At 40.3% G+C, this 26,841-nt stretch overlaps 1 protein-coding gene across 1 annotated transcript; it reads right to left on the bottom strand.

Annotated features, from left to right (window-relative positions):
• fsd1 (fibronectin type III and SPRY domain containing 1) lies at positions 1 to 26,430 on the bottom strand. Its single transcript, XM_088348995.1, has 13 exons — positions 26,212 to 26,430; positions 23,209 to 23,304; positions 22,998 to 23,129; positions 22,012 to 22,113; positions 21,835 to 21,857; positions 21,379 to 21,500; positions 19,987 to 20,196; positions 19,769 to 19,867; positions 19,537 to 19,684; positions 10,744 to 10,826; positions 9,037 to 9,288; positions 5,774 to 5,862; positions 1 to 4,147 (listed from the first exon to the last, which is right to left on the bottom strand). Exons 1-13 carry the CDS (start codon positions 26,224 to 26,226, stop codon positions 4,037 to 4,039), a joined length of 1,482 nt encoding a protein of 493 aa, XP_088205121.1. The 5' UTR covers positions 26,227 to 26,430; the 3' UTR covers positions 1 to 4,036.
• Between the last annotated feature and the right edge of the window lie 411 nt (positions 26,431 to 26,841).

The raw sequence follows: 26,841 nt of genomic DNA, 5'->3' as shown, positions 1-26,841 counted from the left end.
GGGCTCTGAATCCTTTATTTCCGTACTGGATTGGGACAGATTAGTCATTAGAAAAAAATATATTTACAGAACTTAGTGTGACTTTTGGTTAGCGTGCCGGTGTAACAAAAGGATTTCAGGCTGAATGCTTCTTTAAAGCACCTGCGCGCACAATATTCCCAGTCCGAACATAGAAAAGGGTAACAATGAAGAAGCAGAACAAAGGTGAAAGTGCAAACAGAAAAAAAACATACACACAACTCTTGCCAAAAACGGTCAGGTCATATATCAAACTGAGCTCATCATTTTGCTTGACTCAGTATGAGGTTACATTTTCTTTTATAGGTCTTTACTGACACATATTCAATATTATTTTACCAATCTGCCCCTTTTTTTCCTTGACCTGATTTTGTTACTCATACAGCACACATTAATGATTCCCTTTGTTTGCTACATAAACAAAACTGGCCTATAGGTTTAGTGGACGCACGTGCACACATTTCTTTACTGGTGATATAGAACAGTGTTTCTCAACTCGTGGGTTGCGAGCCTTTGCCTAGGCAAAATAATGCTAAGAATAAGAAAAAAAAGAGGGTTAAATACACTCCATTACAGTAGATGGCGATAATGCCATGCTCGATCTTTTCTTCCTGTTCAGTCAATTAACACAGTCTAAATTGTGTTTGAGAGGGACCACATCTCGTTTAATTGTGACTTTGTTGGTTTCATTTCCTTTCTGTGCCCACAATGGGCCTCAAGAAAGTTTGTGAAATAAGGAAAAGTGAAAAATAATATACAACACTGAGTCGAATGAGGAAATGATTGTAAAATATAACATTATTGTTGTTGAGGTACACGTTCTATTATTTTTTAAATTTTATTTTAATATGTGGCTATTTTAAAACTGTTTTAGAGGCCACTTATATGCGATGTAGGCTTATATGCCAGTATATATGGTATTTTAAGAGGTTTGGTTTTGCTTGTCATTTTGTTGTCGTTTAAATTTAAATACATCACTCTGCGGTTTCAAAAGCACAATATCTTCCATTCAATAAATTTGAGAAGTGGAAATTTGATCTTGATTTGGGTTGCGAGAACCACTGGTATAGAACAACAAAAACTATGCTTACTGAAAACAGGAATGAGGTTTGATGAGGTCTATTTGCGGATCCCTTCTTGGCGAGACCTTCACAACTCTAAGCCCGGAAAAATCCCGAATCTACAAGAAAGCAATCGTGAGTGGAGTTAGAAATGAGGTTTAACGTTATCGTATACTTCTCATTTTCTTCCCGTTTTTGTCCGTACTGAGTCGGTATAGGCCGTCCGATCGCTACCGCGGTTCCTTGAGATACGAGTGACTTGGCTTGCCGACACGGTGCAGCAGTTTACTGTGACACTAAACGCGAAAGGAGAATTGCACTTTGTGTATTAAAAATCAGCAAGCTAGCTTTCCACTAACACAAACTAGCAACCGTTACGGAAAAGGTATGACACTCCCGATGCAGACAGATAATACAGTTGACAAATACACAGATTCTTTATCTTCGTGAAGAACAGCTCATATTAGTGCCGAAACGTTTCAATATCCAGTACGTCCATTTGTCTTCGGACTGCCCCCAAGTGGCCAACCGGGAGTCCAAAAAAGAAAAACGCGGTCGTTTAGCTGATGGAATGGGACAAAAGTGCTTCTCATGCAGACGATTAGGATTTAACCATACAATAAAAAGGATGAGTTTGAATTACATAGGTTTCTTCTCATTACACACACTTTCAACGATTTTTCGTATCTAGAAGTGATAGCCTTATTTGGTTTTCCTCTGATTTCGATGAGAAAGGGTGATTTGAGATACAAGTAAATACTTGTATCTCAAGGCAACACTAGACATACAGTACATCACACCCGATTCTAGCGCAATTTGAAAGCAACAATGTCTCTTATTTGCTTAGTGAAACACATCGGCCGCCCAAATGCAGTTTTGTGTGAAAGCAGCCATTTTTTGATCGTCAGTATGAAATGATATGCCTGTGCATGATGACAGTAGTGCAGCAATATCACAAAATCTTAGGGGTAAAAAAACACAAATCCAAGACTGGTTAAATGACACCTTTTTAGCAATGACTCCCTTTTCCAATTCCTAAAAGAAAAGACTGTCCGATAATACAATAAAAAAACACAATAACAAGCTATGACTCTTGTTGCAGAGAGACTGCAGGAATATTCCTGGATTATGTGTAAAAGTCAGACGGATAAATGCATTATTATCTTGACCCGCTTGGCAGGTTTAGCGAGTGCTGCTCAAGAAGAGTTCTTGCTGATACTGATAGAGCGGGTTTTTAATTAGGATTAAATGGACTTGTCTGGTGCTTCAGTGACATTAAGCTCTTTAAGTTTCAAAACAATGGCAAATACCGTATTTTCTAGACTATAAAGGCGCACCAAAAAAAAAACAACAACTAAATTTACCAGATATTTGATACAGTGAATACGATTGTAAATGCAGTGTATATATTTGTGTGCATTACTACATGAGGCTCTACACTCAACTACCTTATTTGTGCAATGATTGATAAACCGAATAACATTGCTGACCAAAATTGTTAAATGTTGTACGGCGACCTCCAGTGGTACAAATGACAAATACTTAGATAAATAGATATTATTTTATCTCGTGGTCACACTTCTTTTTAAAACCAGTGCCAGAAACAAACGTTAGGGAAAAGAGAAAACAGAAATTCGTCGTGGAAGATATAAATAAACATTAAGTCTGATTCATCATCACATTGACCAAAGAGTTGTTACCCTCCTGGTACTTTTGTGGGTTTATGTATATCTTTCAGGAAGGATTTCGGTTTTCTCCATTCTCTAACATCCGTTTTTGGCACCGTGAGTAACAATAAGCTAAAATATAATGTCTTTTCGTATTTCGTTTTTATCAGTAGTTGGCACTCTCATCGCCGAGACCCAGGTTCTATTCCCGTTGCAAACAATGTTTTGCAATTTTGTTCAGCGACACTTTTCGGCTGACCAATAATTGCACCAATACAGAGGTCAAGAACCTATGTCTCACAAGCGATATAAAGCTCTTTTTACAAGCACATATGCTTGTGCAAAATCCTACGTAGCATCCCAATTCTGGGTTTTGTATGAGCATAGCTGAAGCTACTCTTTTAAGCTAACAGTTTGGTCCAGTAAAAAGAGGGCAGAATTTTAACAGTTTACAGTCAAGGTGTCACACCAACAGACCCCGTTTTGGCTGTACATCGCTTAAAAACTCTTTATATGGAAGCTCATTCAATTATGTATGATCCCTGGTGAGACATTCAATGATAAAAACCCAGACGACAAACTGTAAGTACCCACCAACGCTAGCCAAGCACGAACAATCCGATTGGGTGGGCGTAGCTATGCAACACAGCACACTCCCCTCTCTCTCACATACTGAAGGGACATACATCCATAAACTTTTTGTCTGCAGTTATTTGTGATATACTAAGAAAAGAACTCTGCTTGCACCTTGTTTTGAAACCAATTTTTAGGGAAAAAAATGAAGGTCAAAAGGAACCTCAATGATCTCAAGTAACAGTGGGTGAGAGACAAGTTTATGGTGATATATATGTTGGGACAGAGGCCATGGCATTATTATTTTTCATGTATTTGATTTCATGCGCTTTATAGTGCATTGCACTTTATAAACGAAAAAAAAAAAACTTTTTGGGGTTGCGCCTTATAATTCAGGGCGCCTTATAGTGCTGAAAATACGGTACTTTAACTTGACACGGGTATAGTCTGTTTTGCAGCGGTGGTTTGGAAATGAGAAGAAAGGCACGGGGGCAGGGGGTCTGTGAAGGAGGGCTTCAAGAGATAAGAGCAGCGGCCAGCGCTAAGTCATTGGGACGGAGTTTGACCCACGAGAAGAACCAGTAAAGCAGCTGTGTGGGCGTGCGTGTTATTCCGGATTCTCCCTTCGCTGTTGGGACAAAAGACGGACGGATAAGACCGTCTGCAGCCGTGCAGGGGGAATAGTGAGGGTTTGATGAATTTGGAGGGAAGGGGGGCCTAAGTGAGGCTGGCATTGGAACTGCTGGTGTTGCTGTTCTTCCTCTGACCGCTTTGCACCACACTCGGAACCTGCAAGCCCGTCACCACCGAGAAGCTCCCGTTCCATACCTGGGGAGGAGTACAAATCATTTATTCGTGTATACAGGGTTCATTCAACTTTTTCATGCACAAATTCAATCCCTTTTTAAGGAATTTCAAAGTCAATTTTCCAATTTCTTCAGTACTATTAATTAATTGTTGTTATCATAATTATTGTGGATCCCGCCAACGATGTATTTAAGGTGGATGGCAAGCCAAGGATAGTCAATTCTTAGTAGTAATCTGAGCCACCTTTTTTGTCCATTTAACTCCCTGGTTTTACTTTTACTTTAATGCATCTACAGAGTCAGATGTCGAGAAACATGGCAACAATTTGAGGCACGTAGATGCACTTCACCCAAAATTCCATCACTTTCCTCCAATCACATCACTGTAATGTTAATGCCAGCATATAGGCCACTGGCCAAAGCTACCAAACCAGTTCGGAAAGAGGTGCATATCTGGCCAAAGGGGGCAGTGGAAGCACTGACTCCCATCATCATGAAGTGCTTTGAACGACTGGTGTTGGAACACATCAAAAGTGCCCTCCCACTCTCTCTGGACCCTTTTCAGTTTGCTTATAGGCCCAACCGCTCAACCGATGATGATGTCTCAACTACCTTGCCCACAGCCCTCACCCACCTGTACAATAAGGATTCCTACGTCAGAATGCTGTTCATAGACTTCAGTTCAGCATTCAATACAATCCTCCACCAGCAACTCATCAATAAACTGTATCAGTTGGACATCAACACCTCAATGTGCAACTGGCTGCTGGACATCCTGACCTGGGGACCTCAGGCAGTTTGGGTCGGCAGAAACACATCCAGTACCCCCCAAGGATGTGTGCTCAGCCCCCTAAAGGCACAATCGAGAGCATCCTGACATTTGGCATCACCGTATGGTACGGAGCCAGCTCTGCTTACTCTTAAGTCCAGGCATGCCTGGGAGTCTAAGGGATAGCATGAAAAATGTAGTTAAATTGTTTTAGGGTAACACGTCCAGGTGCAGACTGATATATTAGCTCTTACCATAACATTAGCTTGGCAATCTGGCTCTCAAACAGGAGTGCCCATTCCTTTCAATTCAGAGCCTCCCTTAAAATTTAGATGCACTCTTTGTTTTAATTTAATTAAAGTTATGTTGGTTGCATTGACATTTGTGTTTATTTAAGTTTTCAAAAATCTGAAAGCTATTTAAGTTACTAAGTACCTTTGTACGAGTAGCCTAAATTTATTTCCTGCACTTCCAGTTTTTAGTTTAAGTGAAAGATGAGTCATGTTGTTTGAGTTGAAATTCTAATTAATCTACTTTAAAAGGGTTCAGAAAGCCAATAAAGTATTATTTGAATTCATTGTTTCTTTTTGCATGATTAAAAATGTCTTATTAGTGACTATCACCACCAAATATCGATTATCGAACTCCTCTTAATACTAATAATCTGTATCGGCCCTAAAGGACCCACATCGGTCGATCCTTAATTAAAACAAAATTATATATTTTTGCTTGAATACGACAATAACTATTGATGATTCATAGTTATCAGCGTCAACTAGCTTTGAAATATTAAAATACCTATTGAATTTCTCTCCTCGATTCGTTTAATCAAACAGCCCTGAAACGTGGCGAGAGACGTTGAATGCGTATCATTCTCACCATAAATGCCGGGATGAGCGGTTGCTGAAACTTGGTTTTGAAGGTGTGGATCAGCTGCTTGGTTTTGGCGTTGAAGAAGGACAGCACACCTGACGATGTTCATGAAAGGGAGAGGAGCATTGTGATTTACCGTAAAATTTGAACATGAACAGACCCTCATCATGGAAAAGGTGTCAATCGAAAGGCGGAGCGCCAACTACCATATTGGGAATCATTTTACAAGACTGTTTATTTGTAAACAGAGATAAAGTGGTGAAAAAAAAACGCCTACAAAGAGCAACGTCCAACGAAGCAGAAATGTTTTAGGCCGATTCCTACTTATCTGTCGGGATTATAGTCTGTTTTGGAGTAAATATTTTAAACGGTTGGATTCTATGGATTTTTTTTGATGTAACTAAGCCATTTTTGCAGATATTTAAAGAAGTTGAAGACAGCCAGGGGGCATAATGGTGAGTTACGCCAGCTTCGTAGTCTTCGGGTATCTTGTTTTAGACTGATTGCGATGTTTCTCTGATGAGTATATTTTGAAAGGGTCCTCATATCTTGAACCCCAAGAGTTAAAGATTTCAAATGTTATGTGACTGTTGACATCGTACTGATACGTATTTGTCCATCAAAAGTCCTTCAGGACGTTAACGGGTTAAGGTACCATATATTCTTAAAACCTTTTCCGTTTACCGTCTTTCTTTGTAAATATCTGTCCTTAGGTGAGAGAGTGAATTGTCTGTCCCTGTGTGCCCTGCGACTGGCTGGCAACCATTTCAGGGTGTCCCCTGTCCACTCCCCGAAGGCAGCTGAGATGGGCTCCAACACCCCCGCGACCCTACTGAGGATAAGCGTGGCAGATAATGGATGGATGGATGAATTATTGATACATCTGTAACTTTCTACACTATTATGTCCTGCATTTCCCATAATAAGTATCCTAACAAGAAAAACAAAGCTTACTCTTGATTTGTCAAATAAAACGATTGTATTTATTCCTCAGCTGGACAAGGGGGAAGATGTAGATTAAAAATAGAACTCAAGGATTTTTATATGCAAATTCCAGCTGCCCATCATGCCGCCCACAGACCACAAATTTGCAGTGGCGGATGGCGACAAAATATGCGATTAACCGATGACGAAGATGTCAGTTGTCTGTAGGCGTGTGTGAACCGACGCTTTTCATTCCTCGAATAAAATGTCTGCTATGCCCATCGAACGTGTTGGATAGAATGGCGTTCCAAAAATTCCCCGTCCGACCTGAAGGAGTACATATGTGATTGAAATTAAAACGCATAAAAAGTCTTTTGTTTGGAGGTGTCAAGTTGACATCGCATTAGAATAACCACAAACGCTTGATTGTTTTAGTGTGCTACACCAAAAACTTGATATTTGCTTTACACCATAAGACCTCTTCCTACTTTTAAGACTCTTTAAAGGATCTATGGCAGGGGTGGGCAAACTTTTAGAGTCGCAAGTTGTACTGGTTTGAAAACATTTATTCTTGTTTGCATTTACCTGTAGATGTTATGGTTTATTATGCATGAGATATAATATCTTGATAAAAGAAAATTAATTGTAAAAAGGCAAGTAACAAAAATTATGGCCAGCTATTTGAAAGTTGGCCATAAGCGGAATGAAAAATAAATTTTTTATGGGGGCACACAAAAGAACACAGGGTAAGAAAGATAATGAAATAATAACACTTTTTTGTTAGTAGTACTTTTTTACATATATGACATTATTATATCTTTACTATTTTCGCTTGGCAGGTCGGGTTAAAACTTCTAAGTGTATGATTTATTAAATCATTGAGGTCTTTTTCCCCTCTTTTTTTTTCAATGAAATTGTTGAAGGGCCGTTCATGGCCAAATTCATGCACTTTTTAAGGACTTTTTTCGATTTCTCCATTACCATCAAAATAAGAAATCCGGTGTAAATTATGTATTTTGCAGAGCCACAAATGTGTCTGATTTTAGTATGCAATTTGTACTCTTGCGTGTGCATTTATCAAGATATATGATTTTTAGAACTAGAGAATATCGCAAATATATTTGTTTTTGAGTTAAATCTCTCCCGATATAGGTGTTTGGTAAATATGAAACTAACATGTAGTTAATCTTTCAATTAGCTTTTTTTCCCACTCAGAAAGGCTAGCTTAATTTTTTGCATGGCCCATAATAAATGTCCTTAATTAATACGTAATCCTTGCACTAATGCACATTTCATTGTGCTCTGTTTGGGGGTAGCATGCACCTGTCCTCCCATAGGGGGCAATACAAATAATGCCGGGCTGCCATTCATCACGAGAGAAAAAGAAATACACTGACAAATACAAAGCCACCTGTGGGCAGTGTCAGCGTCATTTTTAACCCTTGGAGGGTATTTTAAAAAATGTAATATATTTGAAAAGAAAACAAAAAGAAACTAACACTTTATGGAGGACATAAAAAACATATACGCACGCATAGCTAAGGTCCCCCTGAACATTTTCAGTGGTTGGAAGTAAGGCGTGGACGTTCCATGGTCAAAATACCTTGAGTGTAGATAAAGTTATTTCTCACGCCAAGGGTTAAGCAGACTTGTTGAGAAACATGGCAATTATTTCTAGCATTTACAAGCACTGCACCCATAATCCAAGCACTTTTCAATCCTTAACAACTCAACATTAAATTTCAAACATTTTCAAGGATTTCAAGCACCCATATGAAACCAGAATACCTGGATTTGGGAGCTTTGCTGTTAGATTACATATGCATTATAGAAAGGAACTAAAGCTTCTTTAAGGTTCTGCAAAGACACCCAGGTGCCACCTTTAATTGTGTATTTTTTAATCGGGCGAATTGTTGACTTCTATTTTAAGTTAAAAAAATCCTCAAATGTTATCTGGTTGATAAGTAGGAGTCAGCAAATACAACTATGGGAGTGGCGCTTAGCTTTTGCGACAACCAGTGCACATATATAAAACCGAAAGTCATTATCTGACGTGGTAGGGGCTTATTTTTGATTCGAACTTCTCTCCGCTTTGTCTCACGGGCCAGATTAAATCCGATGGCCGCCTAATCTGGCCCACGGGCCGTAGTTTGCCGACCCCTGATAAATGGGAACAATTAAAATGTATCTGATGTAATTTCTTCCCTTAGCAAAAAAACAAACAAAAAAAAAACAAGACTGCTCGATGAAAAAAAGAAAAAGAAAAACAACACTGTGTATTAAAAGTTGTGAAATCAAACGTCTGTCAGTACGACTGAGAGTGGGAAATCCCACATAAAAAGCACCTTCATCGTAGTTGCAGTAGACTCCTATACTGCTTGGAATGGGGCAGTCCAGCGTTCGGGCCTTATTGTTGTGCTTGGCGGTGAGACTTTGCTGGAGCCAGTTGTTCAGGTGGATGCACCAAGAAGCGCTGCTCTTGCCCAGTTGATCAAAGCGGCCTAGGGTACGTATAGCCACGCCCACCGCGAAGGCTTTGCTCTCCTTGTCGAAGCGAACCTCCCAGTAGTGCTGGCCGGCGTCGATGGCCGTGTCGGCTACAATTTTGAGTGGGTGTTAAAGGTATACTCGAATTCTTCAACATGCAAAATGTGAGGAAATAGTACATGTATTTTGCGTTAAATCAATATATATTATCAATATATATGACATCAATGGAGGGACACCCTAGCAAGCCAGTCACCATATTGTTTTAATTAGTCGAAGAGGTTCACAGATCCCTTAACCGCTAGAGTCGTAGGTGTGGTGTATCTTGGGCAAGTACAGCATGAGGCGCCCATTCCTCTCCAGGCTGTTTTTTGGGGTTTGTTCGTCCACATGAAAAAAATTAGTACTGGTTTCTATTGATACCAGTAACAGGAGAATCCTCCTGACCTGGTCTCAGATACACCACCACCATGTGGTCACTGTTGGTTTTCAACAGTGTTGGGAAGGGTTACTTTAACTGGACTACTTTTGGATTACTGGATTACTTTTGGATGACTCCAATACCAAATATGCTAATAAAAGACAAAAGAAACCAAATATGAATAAAATGACTCAACTTTGTGCAGGCTTGGGGAGTAACGGAATACATGGAACGGCAAAAATGATGTTGGCAAGCTGTTTGGATTTATTTTCATTTTGTTTCTGTCGCATTTTATGTTGGTTTTGCCGGAGATCAAAGAGATCAAAGCCAGGAGAGAAAGCTTATCACGTGTTGCGAGTCATCATTTTATTCCCATTTAGTTTCTTTTGTCTTTTATTAGCATATTTGGTATTGGAGTAATCCAAAAGTAATTGAAAGTAATCAAGTTAAAGTAACCCTACCCAACCCTGGTTTTCAACGTAAAGCGTCATCCCGGTCTTCAGAGACAAGCGGGAGCTCAGCATTGACGGACAGTAACGTGCGACAATGCTGGGGAAAAACTAAAAAGGAAAACCGCCAACGAGGGCTAACCGGGACCAATCAGCGGAAGGTTGCCACAGCCATGGCGGAAAAACATGAGGCTAGGCAACCCAAAAAAAAACCAAAGTTAGCAGCCAGGTTAAGGCGACACACACGAAGACGGTCGGGAATAAACCAAGGAACACGGCAAAACCGGATGCAGTCATAAAAGGAAAGCCCCGACGCTAAAGGAGAGATCGCCCGACAAAATTATACCATCTGTGACACACGTGGCAAAACACCAACAAAAAGCCACAACAATCTACCTCCAAGCAGAAATGAGCGGTAGCTATCGCCGTTCACTATAATCATGTCTGTTTCGGAGCTGGCCTCACATGTTGTGTTAATGGGATTCACCGTTGTGAAAGTGTTGTGTTCCTTCAATGACGCCCAGGCTCTGAGACTATATTTCTTTAGTCCTCCAGCGTGTCGAACATTTTCCAACATATTAGCATAATTGTAGGGAGGAATACTAAACATTTTGTGCCTAATCGAAAAAGAAACTCTTTATGGGAATAACTAACCATTTCAGATCTGTCGTGTGAAATTTCCCTTCAAACCTTACCCAGCACAGTATAGGACTCGGCCGTGAAGCGGTCTCTGTTGGGCCGGGCACCCGGGGCTCTTTTTGGTGACATCAGCGCCGACCTGATGACATGGGAAGAAGAAAATGTTGGTTATGAAACACATGCTCGGATGCTCTCATAGCATCAATTCCATTCATTCAAGGAAGCCAGTTCTTCAGGGAAGTCAAGGGAAGTATGTCAGAAATAAAATAAGGTCTCTCCATCATTTATATTAAAGTCATGATTTTAAATGCGACCTAAATGCTCCCTTATGCCGCTAAAGGATATACTCTCAGCTTTAGTAGGCCCAGCGTATTACTTATATATGATGTAGTCAGTGTTCCCTCTAAGCTGCGCGCGTGCGCAATTGCGCACTGCTCGCACATTCTCGGCGCACAAGAAAATCTAGCCAGCGCACAAAAATGAGGGGTCAAAATGACTTATTAAGAAGCGACTTAAGTCAAAGTTACAGTGCATGAAGGTAAAAATACACGGGTTCCCCTGACGTTGTGTCCTAAATGCGGTATTTTGAAGTTGAACGAAGTTGAGTAAAGTAAGTAGAGTATGTCGAGAACCGGCTCTTCGGTTCGGCTCACTAAAAAGGGTCCTAAACGGCTCTTCAGGTTGTTTTTGCTTCTTTAATCCCAACATGACCAAATATTAAGTAAAATTATGCACAAAATGACTTAAAGGAAGGGAGAATAGAACAAAAAAAGAAAAAAATACCAAAATGAAAAAGTGGTGAAAAGCTGAGAAAAAAGAAACAAAAGGAAGAGAAAAAAAGAAGGACAAATTTAGACAAAAGCCAGAAGAAAAGAAAAGAAAGAAATGTAGGAAAAAAGTAAATAGAGAACAAAAAAAGTAACAGCTCGGAAAAAATACACAATGAGATTTTTTTTAAAGGATTTTTTTTAAAAAGTAGAAAAAACACACCAAAAAAAATAATATAAAAATAATATAAATAAAAAGTTTGTGTTGCATTCAAATAATTTCCAATTATATCAAGTGAATCGTGTTGCCAACATTGTTCTTCCACTTAAAAATGTGATTAAGTACAGTTCTGTATCTTACAACCGACTAAATAAGCCCCCAAAAATGTTAATATTATGTGACAAAATGTATCAAGAAATAAAAGAAATGAATATCTTGTGAAAGAATTGTAAGAACAAACGACGTATGTAGGCCGTACCAACTTTGCAATAGTACATGAGTCAATTCATTCAAAAGAGAAAAATAATTTTGCATTGCCGAAAACTCAGCAAAATGTAACTTGATGTCAAGTTTTGGACATGTTTGATAATTAATTATCTTGCCACACTTGGGATTATGGTTGCTCACTGTTGTTTCAAGCGTTGCTCATCGACTTTGTGTGAACGCTCAGACCCGTGGAAAATTAGAGGGAACATTGGATGTAGTCCAATTTTATTTCCCATGCACTGCTTAAGCTTTGATTTTCCCACTTGAGTTTGTACAGCACGGCGAGTTGGTTAAGGTGGAAAACTCATTCACTCAACTGTTAAAAGAAACCAGTTAACGCATTCAATGCCAAACAGGAAATTTATTTTTCTGATTGTTTGTGAATAAATGGGTTGTGTTTAGAAAAGATCCCCTATCATAGGGGCTGAATGATAAAGCATAATACTGAAAGACTACGATAGGCTAAACATTTTAAGTTGACATTCTTTAACTGATCAAGCCTGCTTGAGAAAAGGAAGTCTGGATCCAGCCCCACAGCCAAATGAGTTTCTTGCTCTAGAGCTTCACCTACTGTTATAAAGTTGATCTTATTTTTTTAACAATGGAATAAAAATAGCATTGCCTTTTTCGACATTGAGAAAAACATCGTGAACATTGTTGACGAGTTTTGAAAGGAACTCTGGGATAAGCATATTAAGAAGAAAAAAAAAAAAAAAGAAAAAAGATGAGGATAACCAATAATTATAAGGCTGTGTTTTGGACCGGCCTAAGTTGTAAGTGAATCCGAATATAGTGCAATGACATTAGCAGCAACATTTGGCAAAATATCAAAGTAAATAAAATACGAATGTATATTTCTCAATACATAAGTAAAACATTTTTCACAATACAGAACAAATAAATGGTGGGCAGTTTTACAATGTTTTACCAGTCAAAACAAACAGAATTACATATCACAACCAGTACAATTGGGTAGAAGGAGTCAACTAAGTAATTTGATTACATGTTAAAAATCTACTTGTTACTGTGACAAATTGGGAATTATTCGGGGTTTTTTAATATGAAAAATAGTTTGTCTTCATGTGATATTACACTTGACTCAATATTGATTTTATCAATGGACTTGGAAAAGGGCCCTGCGATTGGCTGGGAACCAGTTCAGGGTGTCCCCTGCCCACTGCCCGATGATTGCTGGAATGGGCTCCAGCACCTCCGCGACCCTACTGAGGATAAGCGGTGCAGCTAATGGGATGAGATGAGATGAGACTTGGAAAAGGCGTATGACAGTTGATAGAGAGGCTTTGTGGCAGCTGAAGGTAATGTATGGAGTGGGTGGAAATTTGTTGGAAGCATTGAAGAGTTTTTATGTGAACAGCAGAGCATGTGTAAGAGAAGGGAGTGAGACAAGTGAGTGGTTTCCTGTGTTGACTGGTGTGAGACAGGGGTGTGTGATGTCACCATGGCTGTTTAATGTGTACATGGATGGCGTGGCGAGAGAGGTGAATGCAAGAGTATTTGGCAAAGGTGTAGAGACAGTGGAACGGTGTGGCAGGTAAGTCAGTTGTTGTTTGCAGATGACACAGCGCTTGTGGTTGATTCTGAGGAAACATTGAGAAGGTTGGTAATGGAGTTTGGAAGAGTGTGTGATAGGCGCAAGTTATGTGTGAATGTTGGGAAGAGTAAGGTGATGAAGTGTTCACGTGATGGAGTGGGCATGGCGTTAGAAATAAAGCTGTATGGACAGGTGCTGGAAGAAGTTGAAAGCTTTAGGTACTTGGGTTGTGATGTGGCTGCAGTTGGTGGAATGGAGTGTGAGGTATTGCACAAAGTCAATCAAGGAAGCAAGGTTTTGGGTGCTCTGAGGAGAGTGATGAGCAACAAGAGTATAAGTATGGATGTTAAGAGGGGACTGTATGAGAGTGTGATTGTGCCGACTGTGTTGTATGGTGCAGAGACTTGGAGCCTGAACGCAGAGTTGAGAAGGAAATCAAATGTTTTCTAGATGAAGTGTTTGAGGAGTATGTTAGGAGTGACAAGATTGGATAGATTGAGAAATGAAATTGTGAGAGCCAGAACTGGAGTAGTAGTGGAACTGAGCAAGCGTGTGGATAAGAGTACTCGGTTGGTTTGGACACATGGAGAGGATGGATGAGGAGCGAATATTTAAGAGGATCTACGAAGCAGATGTAAATGGAAGGAGACCCAGAGTAAGGCCGCGATTGCCGTGGATGGATGTTGTTATGAGTGCTCTGCAGGAAAGAGGTCTAAATATAGTGGAAGCTAGAGCTCTTGTTGGTGATAGGAATGAGTGGAGAGGTGTTGTTAAAGGATAGTGGGATGTTTGGACGTGTTGGAAGGGATGGGCAGGGCACCTGAGTGATGCGGCAGGGGTAAACCAGTGAAAGCTGTCGGGCCCTGCTGTTGAACAAAAGAGTGTGTGTGTGTCACCCTGACCCGAGTGACACAACCGCTTTCTTGTGTTTCATCTGGAGGGACGAAAGCATGACCAACTTGGGTGCCGAGGTGCTTAACTTGTTTGGGTGTTTGGGCATTTGGATTGGCCATGGTCCAAAAAATTTGTGTGTGTTTTCTGCTACTTTTTCCTTTTTTAGTTTCTCTGTTTTTGTATCAGTTTCTCTTGCTGTCGGTCACACCTCTCGAGGGATATGACCAGGGTAGATGGATAGAAGCTCCTAATACTGTTTGTACTGCATTGAATACTGGGTGCTGACAAATTGGTTGTATCCTCTCAGCCAAACTATGCAAAACATTATCAGAGTTACAACGGCACAGGTGAAAAGGAGCCAAAAATCAAAACTGTTGCCCTACTTGGTGTCCAAGAAGTTTAAAGACAGATATAAAGCTTTGTCCCTAACAAAAATATTTATAATAAAGACTGCAATGTAAGTGATTGAGGTTGGGAAAGTCCCCCACCTGCCACTGCACTAGACAGTACTCACTAGCTCAAAATAAATTACACTAGAATCGTTTTTTATGAATCTCATGTCTATGTTAGTAAAACAATACAACTAATTCAGAGCAAATTCAATATCTGACTTAAATATCTTGGCCACTCCCGGAGACACACCTGGCTGAGTTTCTAATTATCTTCACAACACAATAAACGGAATTTAAAGAAATATGAAAAACATCTTGGTGTGGCATATGACCTTCAAAACATGATTTCAATTCCCTTGAAAACAAAAATATTACAGGAGTGTTTTTTATCATTGTCTAAAAATACAATTTCCTTGTACTCTGCACGCCAGGAGTCTGCAGTCAGTAATTAGAAGAAAAAAATCCAACAATAAATACCTCTGTCATTTTTCTTACATAACTTTAATGTTAAAAGCGTCTGCTTTTACGAGCTTCTGAATACCAGAACTGTTATCGTAACACCTGGGTGACGGAGTTGCCCCCGGCGTGGATTCCAAAATAGAAAATTGCATTCTTAACAAAGTATTACATAGGTTTTTATAACACAAATTTAAACTCCAGATGAACCAAAATCCTTTATATGTCTAATTTTGGTGAACATAAAATCTCCCTTACTCCAAAAACGTTCTTCTTGTGAATTAACTTGAAACGGAATAAAGTTCTGTTAAAAAGATGCAAGAAAAAAGTAATTGAAGTCAATGGCCTGCAAAATGATTTTTTTTCTAAGAATTGTTCTCCATATGTACACAAAATTTACTACAAAACAAACAAAACGTTTTTTATCTGTACTGCAGATTAAATGTAACGACATAAGTTGCCAAGTGAAGTCATATTTATTTGTATTGCCCTTAATCACAAAAAGTCTCATAGGGCTGCACAGAGCACAACACCAAAGACAACAAAAGTCAAGATTGTGCAAGTAAAGAAAAACAATGAAATGTTGTTTTTACAATCAGTACTTGACAATAACGTAGTTATTTGTGAAAAATTAAAAATGATATGTTGTTTGTATAACCCAATTTCTTGAAAGATCCCATATTGGACAACAAAAAAATATGTTTGAAGCTTGTGGGGAGCATGGTGTCCTGGCTCTCTTGAGTTTCCAGTTGTTTCTGCAACTCTGATTTTTCTCTCTCTCAATACATCGCTCTCTCGCTCTTTCTATACATTTCTCAATCACTCTCTCTATACATGCGGTCTCTTCTCAAGGTTTCTTCATTTACCTCTTGTTGAGGTTTTGAGTTTTTCCTTGCCCTCATGTCGGTTTTAGATCAGGGGACGGTGTAATAATAGTCTGTAGTTTGCAATTGTCTGTGATCTGTGCAGCTTGTGATTAAGGGTGTCACAAATAAACATGACTTGACATGTTTTTGAGTTTTTCCTCGCCCTCATGTAGGTTTTAGATCAGGGGATGGTGTAATAATAGTCCGTAGTTTGCAATAGTCTGTGCAGCCCTTTGGGACTCCTTGTGATTAAGGGCTTCACTAATATCAATGACTTGACTTAACATGTTTATGAGTTTCTCCTTGCCCTCGTGTAGGTTTTAGATCAGGCGATGGTGTCATAATAGTCTGTAGTTTGCAATAATCTGTGGTCTGTGCAGCCCTTTGAGACTCCTTGTGATTAAAGGCGTCACAAATAAACAGGACTTGACTAGAAACATCCTTTTTTTAATGAAAGACGAGAGTTGAGCTTTCTTTATATACGTCTTATCCCTGTAAAAAGTCTCCATAGGCCCTTGAAAATGAGTTAAAAAGGCAAAAATTGGCTCTTCCCATTTAAGAGAAATGGCATTGAATGAGTTAAATATAAAAAAATGATTGGAAAAGAAGATCATGATAGATTTTATGCATAATGTTTACAGGGTAGTGGTCGTATACTGGTTTAAATTGCAAATTACTTTAGGAGTCACATTGTGCAAAAAAAATGAAGTAAAGAAATAACGAATTGATATACATTTTCTTGTACACTGCACTCATTAAAAATTCCAGTTAAACCAGTTAAACTTTCATTTGAACAGTTTCGACCAAACTGATCGTCCTTCAATCAAGTTCCTTTGAAGTGATGGCTGTCAACAATGAATTCTGGCTTGTGTCGAGAATGAAGGCTGCGTACATTGCGCTCACCACAAAATCTCTTGCCAACTATTCGATGTTGTTTTGTGTACCGCTTCCATTTTTGTTACCAGCCAAACTTGTATCAACATGATTCTCACCTTGTTTCTCTTTTATAGCTAAAGACCTAATGAACTGAACTTATAACACCTTTGTCATGGCCAAATTCAAGCAATTTCAATTTTTCCATTACCTTCAAAGTAAGAAATCTAGTGGCACTCAAAAATGTTTTTCTTATTGTTTACTTTAATGACTAAAATAAAGTCGCTATCTTGCTGCTAGCATACACTTTGTGCTATTTTGCGCTGTTCCTATCTATGTTAGCTGATATTTTTGTGTCAACGGGCTGCTATAAACTGACATAAATTCTGCCATTCTGCATGTGCATCTTCAATACGTCACACTTGTTTGCAAACACGGATTCTTTTTTTTTTATGTTTAATTTATTTTTTTGCCACCATCATCTGGTCTCTGTTGGTTTTCAGTTTTTTAGAGGATCTGTATCTAAATTGATTGACATATAATTGTAATATATTTTTTTTGCATGTTATAATTTATATATCACACTGAAGAGTTAATATCTAACATATTTATTTTGTTGTTTTGTATTTTCTGCGATTTTTAGTGTTGTTTGAGATTCGTTTTGTTCAGTGTGTAAAATACTAAAAAATTTTTGTATTTTACAACATTTTTGTAAATAGGATCCTTGCAAAACATAAAATTACTAATTAGTAAGTGATTGGGTGTCTAATGTTTCATTTTTATTGACATTAACAATTATTGGTGGCACAGTGGATGGGTGGTTATTACACAGGCCCACAGTGCAGAGGTCCAGGGTTCAATTCAAGCTACCACAGCCTCCCTGTGCTGATTTTGCATATTCTCCCTGTACCTGCCTGCCTCCTCCGGGCGCTCCGGTTTCCTCCAACATTCCAAGAACATGCATGTCAGGCTAATTGGCCGGTCCAAATTTTCCCTAAGTGTGAACGAGCAAGTGAGTTGTCCGTCTCTGTGAGCGGGCTGGCAACCAATTGAGGGTGACCCTGCCTCCAACATGGCTGGGATGGGTTCTAGCACCCTGCAACACTCATTAGCGGCGCGGAAAATGGATGGATGGATAATACATCATAGAGATGTCTTCTTGTGTGCAACCAGTAGGGAGCGGTGACGCTTCACGTGACATCGCCATAGTAACAAGTCACCAGCAGCAGGCGCGTCGTTAGGATTATTTTCACGCACTTTTTTGTTTCAATGTTACATCATTTTTGCCTGTTCTATTGAATCAGACTGCCAAGAAACGATTCCAAGTATTTTCAAGCACTTAAAGCATTTTCCTGACCTTGAAATGTATATTCATTTTTGGTTCTTTATTCTACTTTTTGCAGAATGTTGCTGCTAATACCATTGCGCTATTTTCTGATGTACATACATTCTACAACCACTATCTTGCCAACATTACTGATCTATTCTAATATTCTTATTCGAACCCTTTGAGTCTTTAGCTGACAGTAGCCTAAAAGGTAGAGCGCTTGTCTTGGATTCAAGAGGTCGCAGGTTGGATTCCCTTGGGCAAGTCACTGAACCCCTAATGCCCATGATAAGCAGGTGGCTTGCATGGCCGACTCCACCGTTGGTGTGCGAGAGTGTGAATGGGTAAGTGTGAAGTGCATTGTATAGCACTGTGAGGGGGTCTTCAGTGCCTATTTGAATACACTATAAAAATGCAATCCATTTACCATTTTTATTACACGTTTATCCTGGAGTGCCACATCTAATGTTGTTGTGATCAATGACAATAAAGCCAATCCTATTCTAGTCAAAATGCAAGTGAAATCAATGCATATTCTTTTTTTATTGGAGTGTAACATTTTAACCTTAATCAGCAATTCACATTTTTTTAAAAACTCGTAATGTATTTGTTTTCTGTACTTTTGTAATAGCGTAAAAGACCACAAGATGGTGCCACAGCTACGAGTACGTTGTACCTGGCATACTATGTTGATTTAATGCCTACTGAGAATTCAATTTGCATGTGAGGGAGGCTCAAAATTTGAAAAGGGAGTTTTAAATCATAATGTATACATCACTTGAGAGTACATTGATCTCTGGTAAGTGACTAATTAATAGCCAACCACATAAACCACGTTACTGGTTTACACATGGGGATATTAATGAAATGAACTGCATTTATATAGCGCTTTTCAAGTCAATGACTTCCCAAAGCGCTTTACATTGTGCATGACATTTTCCAATAGCGGCCGTGCAGCCATGTGAGGCGCTAACCTGCTTATTGGGGGTATTAAGGGTTCAGTGTCTTACCCAAGGACACTTCGACATGTAACACGGAGGAGCCGGGATTCGAACTGCGATCTCTTGATCCCAAGACGAGCGCTCTACCTCCTGAGCCAATTTTATTAATCAAATCACCTGAAAGGGTGATGCATTTTATAAAGCTACGGTTAAGGAAAATTAAGATATCATTTTTCTGGAAAGTAGCCATGGTCTTTGGTTTTCAGGAGACGTTTACTACGACTTGAGACATACCTGGCTGGAGATTGCATGGGCGAATTGGTGCGCGTCTTCTCTTTGCGAATATCCTGAATCTTCCCGCCGCTGCCGTCCCACTCAACGTTCATGTCCTCTATCTTCAAGTTCTGATGGGCCGAGACCGAATCTAGTTTAAAAGTAAACGCTAGGGAAAGAAGAAATAAGAGCTGGCTTATGGTAGGAGCTTGCGGCTTTTATTTTTATTTTCAGGAGCTCCTCTGCTACTTACCGTGGGTTTCTAATGTAACGGGATCGGAGAAATCTCCCGCCACGGCTTTGTTACACGCCCTTACCCTGAATGTCATGAAGCGGGTGTCAAAGCGCAGACCTGGTGACAACCAGACAACCAATAAAAAATTGCCTGTGTAACCAGGTAAAGCAATTGAGAGCATCTTCCCTTTTATAGCTTATTAGATTTATTCCAAATTTGAACACGTATTAGCAGACCTGTGAGCGTGTATTCCATCTCCCGTATTCCCTCCACAACCATCCAAGGATAATCCTCTCTGATGCGTGGTGGACCCTCGTGGTTCGTACGTCGATGCTCAAGGATGTAATGGTCTATTTTGCTGTCTGGTTCTGCTAGCGTCCAGACCACTGTGACAGTATTGTCACACACCTGGCACTCAGAAACCTGGATCTCTGGAGTGGCCGGAACTGCGAAACAAACAAGGAAAAAACATGTGGAGTGTCAGTTAGAGGACGTTTCATTGTTACTTCCCTATCCCCAGCTACTTGGTCTAGCTTGTTCGATAGCATCACAAGATAGCCGAGAGATGTCTCTGGGGTCTCCTGCCGGTGAGACATGTCCGGAACACCTCCCAGGTGAGGCGTCCAAGAGGCATCCTGACCGGAATCCTAAGCCACCTCAACTGGTTCCTATCAAAGCTGAAGAACAGCATTTCAAGCCCGTTTTAAGCTTAAAACACACTTCTATAACATATAAATAACCTTTATTTCATGTTGACAATATCTGTTTATTATTTGTTATTGCAACATCCATTGCAGCCTGGTTATCCTGGATCGGGGATTACCTCACTTGTGGTCCCTTCTCAAGGTTTCTTCATTTTCCTCATGTTGAGGTTTTTGAGTTTTTCCTTGCCCTGATGTAGGTTTTAGATCAGGGGATGGTGTAATAATAGTCTGTGGTTTGCAAAAATCTTTGGTCTGTGCAGCCCTCTGAGACTTCCTGTGATTAAGGGCTGTACAAATAAACATGACTTGACTTAAATTTGAACAACCATTGTGAGCACTGTACACTGAGAAAATGTTAATGGAATTGTGTGTTCATGACAATAAAGACAATCTTGAATCTTGAATGACCGAGCTTCTCAACCTCTCTGAGGAAAAGCCCACCCGCCCAGCGAAGGAAATTTCAGTTGCTTATAAATGAGGATTAAACCTTACAACACACCCCAGGTGAGACACCCCCGGTACCTCATACTCCAGAAACACCCCCCTCCCACAGGGAACACGGTTGAATGCCTTCTCCAAGTCCACAAAAAGCATGCAGACCAGAAGAGCAAACTTCCATGAACCCTCAGAGTGAGTAGAGCTTGTCCACTGTTCCACGGCCTGGACGAAAACCACACTGCTCCCCCTGAATTTGAGATTCAATTTCCTGACGGACCCTTCTCTCCAGTACCCCCAAATGAACCTTCGCAGGGAGGATGAAGGATGTGATTCATTTAAAGTTACATTTCTTTGTATTAGCTACTTTGTAGCAAGATCTATTAAATTAGACACATGACACATTCTGCGTCTTTAAGAGTAAACTATTGTTTGTGAGTGGTTTGTCGATTCATAATAGCTTTGTCCACAAAAAATGCTAATGCACACCTGGAAGAAACTTAAGGCCATGCAGCATGACCTTCTCCTGGCTGAAGTCCACCATCAAGTGGCTCATGTTGTCACTGGCCTTGGCTTTCAGGGACAGTCGAAACGCCGGCGCCATCGTCACACTGCCGACAAGAGAGGAAAGTCGAAAAACAGAGGAAGACGCGCGGACGCTAGCCGGGACTACCACTGAGCGCATTTCCCCGATGGCTGCTATAATGCGGAACTAGAGGGGGGACATTCATCCAGGGAGATAGGAGGGGTGGAGGCAACGGGTTGACACAGGATGGTACAGCACCACAACAAAAAGGCTCTTGAGTGGGAAATTACCATAGTGCTTATTGTCTAAAAAAAGGATGACTACAAGTTTCGAATGCATGCACGCTATCAAATGAGATGGCTGGTTACATAAGGGCAAACAGAACAAAATGGAAGCAACTGGATGGCTGAGTACAATACCTATCCTTAATGTCTTTGGCCGCCTGGAGTGAAAGAGGAGAGAGGAGATACGAAGCGGAGACACAACTGAGTTTGTCTGCCATTATTTTTGAGGTCATAATAACAACAAAACACGTCAAGAGCGGCACAGAAACGTCATTGAGAGGACACGTTAGCTTCAGCTCGGCAGTCGTTTACCTGCGTGAAGCCGTCTGTGCTAGAGGAGCAAAGTGTGTGATTGGCCAGCTCCAGTAGCTCTTCTGAACTTTCCAGAGCTTTGGAGCATGCACTCAACTGGCTCTGGGTGACAGAATAAAAAATAAATAAAGATCAAAAGGGTCGATGCCTTTAAACCGAAAAAGAATACCGTACTTATCCGTGTGTAACGTGCACTCCAGTAAAACACGCAAAAAGTAATGCCTTTTCGTATGTCATCTATATCACTGTGGGTTGAGTGGCTAGGATTCAGCATTCTTACCAGCGCAACCCGGGTCAAATTCCCCCTTCCATCCAATGTTTTGCGATTGTGGTCAGCGATATTTTTCAACAATCATTCATTACAGTAATAGACCAGTGGTTAACAAAGTGGGCGGTACCGCCCCCTGCGGGCGGTGGAAAGATTTGGGGGGGCGGCAGTCCAAAGTCTGAAGTTTGAACGTGGTGCGGTTGTGAAACCGCAAAGCACTGCAGTTTTTTCAAGGTTTTGTAGTGAGTGATGGAGTTTTGGCCAACCACAATTGTTACTGTTCGAGTTTTAAAAGCGCTGACCAATAAGAGGCAAGTATTAATAAAAGCATAAGCCAATAGACACGATTCAAAGTTTGCAAGCGCCGCACCATGCCACACCCACCGTGTGAGCTCATTGAGTGTCATGGCGGACTCCGTAAACATAGTCCCAGGGTCAATAAACGAGAATGAAATGAAGCTTGCACCAAAGAAGGGCGGTACATCACTTGTCTGGACCTATTTTTGGTCTGCAAAAGTTTGGGAAGCATTGGTATTGACTATTCTGTTGTAGTGTGAACTATTTTTGCATTTTACACTGGTAGCCCTTCGTGCTAATCAGTAACAAAACAGTATCTCTCGGGTTCAAAGAGGTTGGCGACCCCTGATCTGTATAAAGGCATAATTCTGAACATTGCAGGTGTTCAATATATTGTGGCCATTGAACGTAAAATCCCTACCTGCAGCTCGTAGGTCCGGTTGGCTCGTTCCTGTTTGATCCGCGTCAACATATTCTCCTTCATCTCATCCAGGACAGAGTGGAGTGAGTTGAACTCTGACTCCAAGTCCTCTTGCACCCGGTTGGAGTTGGCCTAGGAGGAGCAAAAAATATGGATGTAAAAAGAATGACCAAATTGTTCATCCACCACATGATGTGTGTGTATTTTTTACCTCTAGGTTCTCCAGGCTCTGTTTGAGAGTGCAGACAAAATTTGAGATTTCATCATTTTTGGTGGCAAGTGTGTGGGTGATTTTACGCAGAGACTCCTGCAGCGAGAAAAAAAATTGAAAAAAGGTACAAGCATGTTAACATTTACAGTTCAGGTTAACTTATCCAACATGAGCCCTTTTATAAAATACTTTACTTTAAACATTTTATTAACCAATAGGTTAGACATGCTGCACTTTGACTGCTTCTCTACAAGCTAGCCATAGCAAAAAGCTAACCTGGCTGTTTACGTTTTCATTCAGTGATGGTTCTTGACAGCACAAACTGATGTGATTCAAAACACATGACTTCAGTCACAAGAGATCAGAATCAATGTCCTTTAGCTCAGAAGAAAAATTAGTTGGATAAAAGCAATTGGATAAGCACACTTTCTATTTTTCTCCATCAACAAAAAACTTTCTTAAACAGACACTCTACTTTTGATCTCGATTTTGGAAGTAGTTTTATAATATTTTTTTTATAGCCGGGTCAAAACCGACCTTAACAATACAAATGTAACAATCTTAGAGTGTTTGATATTATAGTGAAAAACACGTTTTTCTAATTACTTTGTTGAACTAGTTTTTCCTTGCCCTCATGTAGGTTTTAGATCAGGGGATGGAGTCATAATAGTCTGTGGTTTGCAATAATCTGTGGTCTGTGCAGCCCTTCTGAGACTCCTTGTGATTAAGGGTTATTGGCATTGGCTCAGGAGGTAGAGCGCTCGTCTTGGGATCAAGAGATCGCAGTTCGAATCCCGGCTCCTCCGTGTTACATGTCGAAGTCTCCTTGGGTAAGACACTGAACCCCTAATACCCCCATTATGCAGGTTAGCGCCTTGCATGGCTGCACGGCCACTATTGGGAAATGTGAAGCACACAGTAAAGCCCTTTGGGAAGTCTTGACTTGAAAAGCGCTATATAAATGCAGATCATTTCATTTTTTCATTTAGTTTCTTCATTTTCCTCATGTTGAGGTTTTTGAGTTTTTCCTTGCCCTGATGTAGGTTTTAGATCAGGGGATGGTGTAATAATAGTCTGTAATAATAATAATAATAGTGTGGTTTGCAATAACCTGTGCAGCCCTTTGAGACTCTTTGTGATTAAGGACTATACAAATGACTTGACATGACTTGACTAGAAAAATGTGAATTAATATTCTCATTCTCTACTCTTTGGAAAAATGTAGGCTGCTAAATATTATTTTGCACTATTGTTCTGATCCCCTTAAAGCTCAGGCAGGTCCACAAGCATTGTGAACATGTGCCTATCATTCCTTTTTGATCTTCTTTTTAAAGTCTGCATGTTTATCCTGGAGTGCCACGTCTAAATACATTGTAAACAATACTCACTATGGTTTTTTTCATTGGCATGAAAACAATTCTAAATCAAAATTTTAGGACTATATCTATGACAAGGAATAGGGAAATATACAGCTGTGTTCTCGTTTGCCTGCGTCCCTGCGTCTTAGACGCATAATTTTTGCTGGGGACGCATAGTCTTAAATCAACGTGCGTCCCCGGGACGCAACTTTTTTGACACCAAATTGTCATTTTTAACAAAGATTTACCGCACTCCGAACTTTTCGTCAGGCAGATCCGCCATTGTTGTTTTGGTCTCGCGCTGATCTCGGCAAACGAGATCTCGGCAAACGAGATCTCGTTGCTTCAAGATGACGTCATTGTTGTGGCGGTTGTCGAGTGAAAGAGAAGTATGCCTCCGTAAAAACAGTTGCTATTAGGTGCAAAGCAACAAAAAATTGGTAATTTCTTCAGTGTCGGTAATAAGTCGAAACATAATACAGAAAGCATTAACAACGGCAATACTTCCAGCACGAAAAAACGGCGGCGAAATTCTTCAGAAGACCGCGAAGGCAAGGAAAACACGTGTTTTGAAGCGAACGATTCGACGAAAGATAAACAAAAGAATACTCCTAGCAAGAAAAGTACTTTTCTGCCAAAATAGACTCAAATATATTCCTGGTTACGCTATGAGGAGGATGATAATGGAGGCTGCATGTTCTGTGATGCGTGCACCCAGCGTGACAAAAAAACTGGATCGCATAAATCATTTCGCAATACGAACTTTCAGAAAAGCACATTGGATCGGCACAACGATAATGAAAACCACAAATTAGCTATAGAAATTCCATTGCTGCAATTGGACCTTGAGAAGGCATTACAACTGTGGCGGGACAGCAAACCACGAAAAATATATGAACTGAAAAATCTGAAGTGATTAAAACTGCATGAATATATAGATTTTTATCATATATTTGTCACCGATTTACAATTTCAACCTCGATAACACTAAATTTTGGGGACCCATAGATCTCTGTTGGGACCCATAGATTTTTGAGCATGCGAGTCCCCGGGACCCATCAATTTTCAGAGCTAAAATGAACACTGATACAGTGAGCATCTTTAATGTATTCGCGTGTCCCACTGGTGTGTTTAGGTGAGTCACGTTGCCTTGGAGGCTCCTTGGGCCACGTGACGGATAATCTCTCTCCTGATTGGCCGAGACCAGCTGACCATAGTGCGGAGGCCACTTCACGGCCGGAAGGATGCGCATTCATAATTGAATTATGCAGCTGAGCTCGAGCTCCATTGATGTGGAAAAACCGTATTCAACAACACGGCGAAGATTATCATAAAATCAGCAACACAAAAAACATGACGTGTCCATCTAGTTTAGCATTTGAATCAGATAGAAAGTAGTCTCGAGTACAGTAATTGGAGATGACTAGGTCCATATATGGAGAGGCCGCCCGTTTGTGGACAACGACAATTGAAAACAGACGCGACAATGTTGAGTATACAGAAACATTTATGAGTCAAATATTTTAATTAAAGAAAGGTTATGTCCAGTAAGAAAGTCCACCTTCTTATCTTGTCCCCTTTGTACGCTACGCCCTTAAACGTCCTCCCCCAATCGGAAACACCTGTTCCTCCGGCTGGAGCTTACCTTCTGGTCTCCCATTTTGGGCGTCCCGGGACTACAATTTTCCCCAAGCCGCAAAATATCGCTGCCGGTTGGTCCTGGGCCTCAGGCCCCGCTTTCCAGGATTTAACGCGGAGATATTGGTACTGATGCTGCCGGTACGCTACGCATCTTTCAGGCGGTCGACGAGCAAGTAGCAACGCCTTTAGGGCCGAGAAGCGCAGCGCGCATGCGTGGCGGGAGCATTGTGGGTAGCAGGGTTTGCTGCTGCGGTTGGGCGTAATGCTACCTTCAGGGACCCTATGGGAAAATGACAACCACGATACAGGTGAATTTCAGCTTTTATGGTATTAGAATAGAATAGAACTATTGCCATTATTCAAACAAAGTAGTGTATTGTATATTGTTAACAACAATATTAGACGTGGTATTACAGGATAGACATGTAATTACAATAAATAAAGAAAAAAAGAAAAAACGGAAAATTTAAAGGAATATTAGGATATATAGGAAATAAATAGGCTATATTTACCTCACTTATTCAGGCAAATATCCCTAACTAGCAAAATAGTTTTAGGTTTGGATATTATTTTTAAAATATATATTTATTTTTGAAATCTTTAGTAAATCGTTTGATATTTTTCATAAACCAGC

The sequence above is a fragment of the Urocampus carinirostris genome, chromosome 12 (genome assembly GCF_059441175.1).
Source record: "Urocampus carinirostris isolate Australia breed hairy pipefish chromosome 12, RoL_Ucar_1.0, whole genome shotgun sequence".
NCBI lineage: Eukaryota > Metazoa > Chordata > Actinopteri > Syngnathiformes > Syngnathidae > Urocampus > Urocampus carinirostris.
This window is presented reverse-complemented; position numbering and strand designations above follow the sequence as displayed.

What these genes read in the sequence shown, in the direction of transcription:
- fsd1 (XM_088348995.1), bottom strand. An exon ending in AGAGCCTGGAGAACCTAGAG is followed by an intron (nt 23,130 to 23,208) that starts GTAAAAAATACA and finishes TGCTCCTCCTAG; the next exon opens with GCCAACTCCAACCGGGTGCA. An exon ending in GCACAGACGGCTTCACGCAG is followed by an intron (nt 21,858 to 22,011) that starts GTAAACGACTGC and finishes CTTTCACTCCAG; the next exon opens with GCGGCCAAAGACATTAAGGA.